General features: G+C 37.7%; 1 protein-coding gene across 1 annotated transcript in view; it reads left to right on the forward strand.

Annotated features, from left to right (window-relative positions):
* The first annotated feature begins 1,166 nt into the window (after positions 1-1,166).
* Positions 1,167-9,013, forward strand: part of LOC121925652 (homeobox protein Meis2-like) — a 144,217-nt gene continuing 136,370 nt past the window's right edge. The window contains exons 1-2 of the mRNA XM_042458051.1: positions 1,167-1,214; positions 5,617-5,728. Coding sequence (XP_042313985.1) covers positions 1,167-1,214; positions 5,617-5,728 — 160 coding nt within the window. The remainder of the gene's footprint in view (positions 1,215-5,616; positions 5,729-9,013) is intronic.

Here is a 9,013-nt window from a genome sequence, read left to right on the forward strand (position 1 = left end):
GCTAGTTGCAGAGAAGAAGACATTTAGCCCAGGGTTTTAAAATGTACCAAACAGCAATGCAAAATAATGCTGCTGGCACTGCTTGCATGCACCTACTTGCAGGTGCCTACTTTGTATGTAGTCCTTTTATAGCACTATTTAATCTGTAACAGACTCAGTTCACATTTGATTGTTGGAATTTAAGGAGCTGAGAGGATGAGTGATCTGACTTGAGAATTCCATTTATTTTTGAATTAATGTTTTCAGTGAATATTACTCATCATTTCTACAAAACTGTGATTGAACTCAACATTAGCCTTGGCTGAAAACTGGGGTAATAATAATAATAATAATAATAATAATAATAATAATAATAATAATAAATATGTGCAGTGGGCCCTTGGTATACATACCCTGGGGTTTGGTTCTAGGACTCCCTGTGGATACCAAAATCTATGGATGCGCAAGTCCCATTAAATACAATGGCATAGGATAATGGTGTCCCTTATATAAAATGGCAAAATCAAGGTTTGCTTTTTTATACATGCACACAAGTTGTGGATGGTTGAATCTGTGGATACAGAGGGCCATCTGTTCTATGCAACCTGCATTTGACAGCAAAGAAACTCTTCCCCCAGCCATCTTTTATGACATTCAGACCGTAACAAAACTTGTAGTTTTGGAAGTACACAGCTCTTGTTACTAAAACACTCCTTTTACATAAGAGGTATTGAAAGATAGTGGGTGAAAATGGAGATAGTAAAAGAACTGGCATAATTCTTAGTAGCTAGCAGTTCTGTGAAGCTTCTTGGGGGATGGAGAATTTAATCCCTAAAACATTAATAATAGTTATAACCAATAACAGGGAAACTTTTGTTACACCAGGGTTGTGAGTCAATCCTGGATGTCATATACATGCAGCAGTGTGTGCTGATGCTACTGTGTTGGGAGCAACCATGATGGTCAGATGTGTATTTGCTGGATCACATTAAGACATTCTGTGGTAGAAAAATAATCTGCGATGGGGCATTGCAGGGTTAGGGACTGGAATGTCTTCTCTGATGTCCTTTGAGCCTCCTCAGATTCTGCTTCACAAGTGCAGCTCTACATGCCTGTCCTATTGTGATAAGCTTTTATAATGGCACTGTAGCACAGCAGGATGGACTTGCCTGCTTTTGAAGGACAAGATGCCTCTCTGTCTACATCAGCACAGGGATGCCCTGTTGCCAGCTATGGTAAAATGTTCTTTCAGGACATTAGTATGCACAGGCTCACTATAGAAATAGGGCTGTTATAGTCCATGGTTTGTTTGTGGGGTTTGGTGGGGGAAAATACATGCTATATTTCTTCAAACACACAGACTATTGGATTGAAACGTAACATTAAAATCTGATTCTTACATTTTGCACAAGAACATAGTGAAAACACGGGCCACATGGTTTTTGCAAAGGCTAGAACACTTATGCAAGAGAGAATTTTGGTCCAAAACACATTGTAGAAATAATCCAGTTTGTGACCACTTTAACAACTCTGGCTCAGTGCAAGGTAACTCTGGGCACTTGTTTTGTGAGACATTTTGCCTTCTCTGTCAGAGAGAATAAACAACAGACTACAATTCCCACGATTCCCTAACACTGAGCCAGGGCAATTAGAGAGGTATCAAACTGGATTATTTCTGCAGTGTGTTTTGGACTTTTGTTGGCTGTAGTTTTGAGTGACTTCTTGTAGTTTTAAGTGAGTTCTTGGTTCTTACTACTTTCACAAATATTCGAATGTATCTTAACTGATTAGAAAAATATAGAATTATCTCATAGTATTATGGTTTTTGAATTAAAGGTGTCCTTGTAGTACACTACGTATATATGGGGTATATACGTGCAGTACACTAGTATGTATGGGGTATATATATGTGTTGAAACAGAGCCATGAGGAATCTTTGCTAATGAACAGTGTTACTTCTGGTTTGTTGTATGTGATTTGCCATTCTGCAAATATATCAGTCTGTGTCTTCATTTTAAAAATTGCAACTGGCCTTTAGTGTAAAAAGAGGATTCTTAGCTTTTTTCTCTTGAGGAACACTGTTTATTAAAAGAAGTATTCTTTAAAATGCAGCAGCAGCAGTTTAAACATTCCTAACTTTTAAAAGTCTATTAATTTTCAACAGGTCACAAAAATCAGGTCAATAAGAATATGAATAGGCATAAAAATTAACTATTGCCTTTGAATACATAAATGTAAACACAAGGGATGCACAAAATTTTGATAAACTGAGGTGGAATCCAACATTTCTTGCATGACTGACTGTATAATGTGGCGATAGCTGTGAGAAAAGAAGAGCCCAGCATCTAAGACCCAACACAATGGAAATGCAATGAATCGGAATGCCTCACAGATCATAGCGGAATCAGAATTTCCAGCAAGGAAAATCTTTTCATGGTGAATTAAGTGGTGGAGGAAGAAAAATGATGATTGAAAAAAAAGGTAGGCACAGATCAGAAACACTGGGCTCAAGGCTCACTGCTGAAGATTTAAGAACCTCAGCTAAAGCTATGCAGAATAGAATGTGGAAAATTGAATTTACTAAACAATTAAGCATTGAATTAATCTACATCCCGCACAGTGGAAAAGTGGGGGAGTAAACCGAATGGAGCTGAATAAATCAGTGGAGCTCATTAAAAGATAGTGAATATTTCAGGTCTGTTGTCACATAAAGGGGGACAGTCTGCCCACTGCATACAGTGTAGCATATAATTCCTTAGCTCTCAGCCACCCTTTACTTTACACAGAGTCATACTTCTAATCAGATTAATGAACATTTCTGCTGAGGTTATCGTGGTGGTTCAATATTTTACCTTGTTATCTGTGGCTTTTCTATTAATTACAAGTCAGATCACTAGTCAACAATAGTAGTCCGGAGCAACATAAATAGCATGAGTGCACCCTGGAGATGTAACTCTGAGGATCTGATGCGTGCTGGAACTCCCATGGGCTCTTGCAACCTCCCACATGCCTTGCTAGCCTTTTCTTCAATTACAGTTAATGCAATAGTTTGCCATTTTCTCTTTCTAATTATATTTTCAAGTGGGATTTGTAGCACATAGAAAAACATCCTTTTACATGTCGAGGCACCGGGGCTTTGTGCCTGGCATTGTCTGTCCCCTGGGTGCTGTACCATTCTTTCTGCAGAGCTCTGAATAAACAAGTCCCCCTTTTAAAGCTGCAGTTGAACAAACTGAAAATTTATGCATTAACTGTTTGCATTCTGAGCATGTGTTCCAGATTACCTCTTACAGCATTCTTCTGGTATGCTGCAAAAAAAAATGTGCATTTGTAAAAGAGCATTTCTTTTCACAATTCACACATCAGTCTTTCAATTACAGGATCAGTTAGCATGTTTTGTTTCCAGAGTCTGTGAAAGAATAGCATTAAAATACGATGTGTGGTTTCCTCATGTCTTACCTATATTAAATTTTGGCTAGTATACTCAGGAGTTCAGAAAGTGGGACGTGGGAGTGGTATATTTTAATCAACCAGGAAGACATTTTATACCGTTTTAGCCTTTTTTAAAATCTTAAATCAAGTTGTTATCTGTAGACTGAATTTTTCCAAATGCCATTACATTATAAGTGCGTGAATATGAACATGTTATTTGAAATCCATGCTCTAGGGGCCAACCTAAGTATGATGCAAGGCAAACACATTTTTATACACTTTCTCTATTTATCTATAGTGCATAGGGAGAGGGAGTTGGATATGTTGGGTGTTTGTGTTAAATATTAAAAATGGATAGGTGAATGTGGCAAAAATAATCTCCTACTTAACTTCCCCAAGCTTTTGTACTCCAGACACTTTTCTTTCCAGCTGATTCACTTCCAGTACTAGTGTTGGACAGTTAGGGGCAACCCAAGATATTTTTCTGGATGAAGCAGATCAGGAAATGGTGCCCCCTTCCCGATTAAAAGGGCACAATTCTGAATATAATACTGAATTCATCTGTCTTGATTTTGGATCATGAAAGAGAAAATCCCTTTCCCTGGCCATAAAAATACACTACTGCCACCAACGACAAATTAAATAAAAAAATTTTTATCCTTTTATAACAGCCAAAACGTGATGCTTGAAGCAGCTGCCTCATGATAAAGATACACTTTAGCCAACAGGGAGAAAAATGCCTACTGTGACAGAACAGGGGGTGTGCCCCCTTGGATACTAAAAAAGCTTGATTTTGCACTTAGTATGTGATGCATTTAAACAAATGTAATTGCTACATCTAATTGGGTCCTTTAGATTTTACACAGATGTTCATCAGATGTACCACATTTTAAAATATAGGGCATTAGTTTAGGTGTGTCAAACATCAAGTTTTTAGGATCTACATTGCTTATAGTGGAATCCATCAAACAGAGCTAACTGCAAAACACCCCCCTCCCCCCCGCTGCCCAAATATCAGAAGATACCCTCTTTACACACTAAAATGCATTTCTGGTTATCCAGGTTTTCTTAATTTCGACTGTATAATTAAGGACTGTAAGGGTGAAGAGAATCATTTATTTCCTGCAATGGTTAAACAACTGAGGGCAGAAATCCATGTTACTCTATTGTAAGTCATGCAGAAATCAACCAGGTGATCCTGGTCTAGATTCTGCCCATCCATGCCTTAATTCAATGTCCTCTGTTTTGATTTGTTTACACGCTGCAGTTATTGATCATGATGTCCCCAATTTTCTTGGCTGTATTGCAAGACAGTAAACCTATTCTGTTTTTACACACACACACACGGACAAATGTCTTAGATGACCACTGAGTCCCTATGATGTTTTCAAAAGCTTAGTACTAAAAGCTTATTAAAATCGTTTCTGGTGATAAAGGGAGACATGGGAGGCTTGTTGCCGTGATTGTTTTTCTTAAGAATTTAATTTACAGTCAGTTTTTCCTATCTCAATGTTACTTTCAAACACACCCAGTGATAAGAAACAACATCTGTTTTCCATTCGGTAGTACAAGAGTGCTCTGCATGGAGCTGAGTGCACACAGTCCACATGAAGCCATTGTATTTTCTAATTTCTTTGTTTATCCTGATGCTTGGTCCATTTGCCCATATACCATCTGGCAAGTAGCTGACCCATATTGGCTATTGGGACCCTAGGCCTGATTGTGAATGAGGTCTTTAAGCTTTTCCATCTATGCTTTGGAGCCTGTTACATATAGGATGGTCATGTGTCTTCTTTACATAGTACAGAAGGCATCCTCTGTTGGAAGGCTGGTTCATTCAAATCTGGTTTAAGATAAAGAGCCAAAGAAAGAAGGATGATGATGATGATGATGATGATGATGATGATGATGCTTTTTATAGTTACAAAGCAACTTGTGTTGTTTTTTAACATTGTGAAACTGCTCTGAGTCCCAGTTCTGGGAAAAGAGCAGGATACAAATAAATATAATGATGATGACGATGATGCATGTTTTTCTTAAAAATATACAAGGTCTGTTTTCTATATAGTATCCAATTTTCAGTCTGCATAACATCCAGTTTCCTGTGGTGGTCTTCCATTAACTTATAGGAACTGTCATATTTTTTATGTGTGTAGAGTATGGCTTGTTTTGTTCTTAATCATTTGCTTAATTCCCACCTGACAGCCTTCCTGGAACAGAGACCATGATGACACAGCATCAACACGTTCAGGAGGAACACCGGGGCCCTCCAGTGGGGGGCACACATCACACAGTGGGGACAACAGCAGTGAGCAAGGTAGGGGCTTTGTTTTGAATTGTGGTCATCTTTTGGGTTAAATACCTAGCATACAGGTGCTAAATAAATGTTTTAATATTAATACTGGGAGTAGATCCCGATGTGGCAGCATATAGCAAGCCTTGTTTGACTTCTGCGGGATGAATGGTCATCTCTTCCAATGGACCTTGATAACTAGATGTCTGTACAATGTAGCTTCTAGGTGTTGTTTCTAGTTCTATATATCGAGAAAAATAATAATAATAAAAGGGGGGCATAATACAGGATGAGACCCATCCTTATTAGCCATTGAATCCAATTCTACAGCAAAATTTAGAGTCTATATTCTTTTCAAATCAGGGAATGAAATTTTACCATTGAGCACATATTTTTGCTTTACTCATATGCTTTGCTTTCACCTTCCAGTCAAATAAATAAGTAATGCCTGCCCCAGCCTCAGATTTGCCATCCTTGGATTGCCCCACCCTATTCACCCCAATGACAGTGCATGCATGCAGCTGCACCACTGTTAAAACCAACAGGTCCTGAAGTCCTGTGGGTTTTGGCGTATGGACCCCCCCCCCAGATACATATGGCTGACTATATTTTAGTATTGATTAGTACACTGATTACTAATAAATGATACATATGTGTGTGTATTTCAGTGAATTCTCATTTTGTACTCCCTATTTCTCCTATTTTCTTTCATTTTGCTTCCCCTCTTTTCCCTCTCTCTTAAAACCATCCCTAAACAGAAGATACAGAAAATGATGGTAATGCTTCTAGTGATCCAGTTTGGACTGGAGATCACCCACCAGTTGTGGCGTTCATTTTAGCTTGAGCTATCATACTTTCTGATGTGGAAGACTGGTAATTTCACCCCTCACCCCCTGTGTGCCAGGGTCCAGCAGTATGCCCACTGGCTACAGTTGTTTGTGTTTTTCATGGAAACATGCTGGAGACTGACAGCCAGTGGTTTGGGGTTTGGCAGCAGTCCATGGGTTCAGTTTTTCGAAGCACTGATATGGAGGGCATATTTTCATCAAAGGACATTACAGAGTTTCTAGTAGAGCAGGGGTGGGGAAAACATGATGAGATGGTTTCCTGTGAGCCCAGGACCAAATTTCCCAGGCACTTCCTATTGAAAAAAGTCCTTATTTTGACCTAAAATCACCCGGAGAGGGCCAAAAACATGGTGGGACATTGGGATATCAAATTTTGGGGGGCTGGGTGTAGTGGGAATGAGTGGCCTTCAAGGTTCCCTGGGGCAGTGTAGTTTCCACCTCTGTATAGATTGAGTGGAGCAGAGGTGAATATAGCAATTTAACAGGCTTCTATAGGGAAAGTACATGGAAATGTCATAATTTGACCTCATTTATCACAACGTTCCAAAACTTAATCCTTCCCATATTCATCAAGTCACTAAAATGCTTTACTTACATGTTACTTTGTTTTAGAGTCAGGCTAATACCGACAGCTAAAGAAAAGGAGCTAGTTTGCTTATTATGAGTGTTTGATCTCACATATCCTATACTTCATTAACTGTGCGCGTGTCTGTATTTTGAAGTATCAATGTTTGGACCAGCCAAAAAAGTGGTTTTTGAAACTTCCGCAAAGACCAACTGCAATAAATTTAATGTTAATTAAATGCAATTAAAATGTTAAAAGGACCCATAATCTGAATATAAAGAGAGTTATTTTTATTGAAGTAGACTCTGAATCTACAATAGAGATAAACTTTTAAAAGTAGTTTTATGATCCTGTTTGATTCAAGTGCTGTTGGACAACAAAGGAATTGTGTGTTCAAAAAAAAAAAGTGGGGGGAGGAGAGAAAAGAATGGAAAGAATGGAAAGGAAAAAAGCTCTTTAGAATTGCCAAGCTCTACATTTAACTATATTCGTTTTAAACTGAAGTAGTATACCATTTTTGGTCCATGTACAAGGACTCAAGCTACAATAGTTGCTAACATCTTCACAAGGAATTTTAAGTATTTGTGCCACTTTATTGTTTGAATAAAAGTTGCTGACTTCATCACAAATAAAACCTAGTAAAAATGGGGCCTGGAATGGTGAACTGTCGAAGAGCTGAAGCAGAAACTGGCAACCTTTTGACCCCTGACTTTTACTGGTAAATGATACGCAACATAAATTTAAGGGGCCTTTTTTCTTTCAAGTATTTCTTCATATATGTGTTGCAGTTCACAGAAGTTAAGGTAGTGTTGACACTTTTGCAGTATTCCGCCTAATTTTAACATTAAATTTTAAATTCTGTCTAAACATACTACTGCAAAACAATAAACTCCTTATGCATAGGAACACAACACAGTCTCCTCGTTTGGCTTGACAACTACAAATCTGAATATTGTTTTCTGAGATGAGAATGATGTTAGATGTGGAAAGGTAGCTTAGAAATTTCATTGTTCTGGCAGTAGTATTATAGGATATCAAAAGAAAGAAAATGTTCTCCCACATTTTTTAGCTGGCTTCTTAGGTAGTGCCTGATTATTATTATTATTATTATTATTATTATTATTATTATTTTAGATTTGTCCAAATGAAATAGAAACAGTAGGTACTCTAAATCTCTTTTGGTACTTCTGAGAATGTCTGACTTAATATTTCACTTGCCGTCATATTTAGCTGAAGTTCATCTTTGATGCCTTCTGCTGTGATTGTGACCAAGCTAATGTATAGCATTTTCTTGAATACCTGCAAATGAAATTCACTCGTGGCATTCTTCCTTTGGAAAGGAGATGGGTTGTCTCTAAAAATTCTGTTCAAGTAACCAGGCTACAATCAGGAAAACTGGCCTCTGTTCCAGATCCAAAGATCTGGTTCAGAAGATAAGCACATTTTCTTCCATCAACAACGTCATTACATTTTTGTGTCTTATTAAAGCATAATTCAAACAAGGCAAATCCTAGATTGTGCTTGTTGCCTGGTCCCTGATGTTCAGTTCCTCCGGAAAAAGGGAAAGGGGCAAAATAAACCAGATATTTCTATCAATGTTTTGTTTATCATGAGATGTAGCCTGAGAACTCTTATTATTATCTATTGTTTATATAATTTTGTAGAAGTATGCCATTGGCAGGTTTCATTTTTATCGATTTTAGTGTTTGTATGTAGAGCGCTGTGTAAATCTAAAGCGCTATATAAATAGAAGATAATAATAATAAAATAATATAATAATAATAATAAATAATCCAATAGCCCATCAAAAGAAACAAAACCAAAACCCTTGAGTATGCTCCCCCTTTTTTTGCCACTGTGAACTTGTTCTTTTCCAAATCTGGAACCCGACATTTC

This window comes from Sceloporus undulatus, chromosome 1 (assembly GCF_019175285.1).
Source record: "Sceloporus undulatus isolate JIND9_A2432 ecotype Alabama chromosome 1, SceUnd_v1.1, whole genome shotgun sequence".
Classification (NCBI taxonomy): Eukaryota; Metazoa; Chordata; class Lepidosauria; order Squamata; family Phrynosomatidae; genus Sceloporus; species Sceloporus undulatus.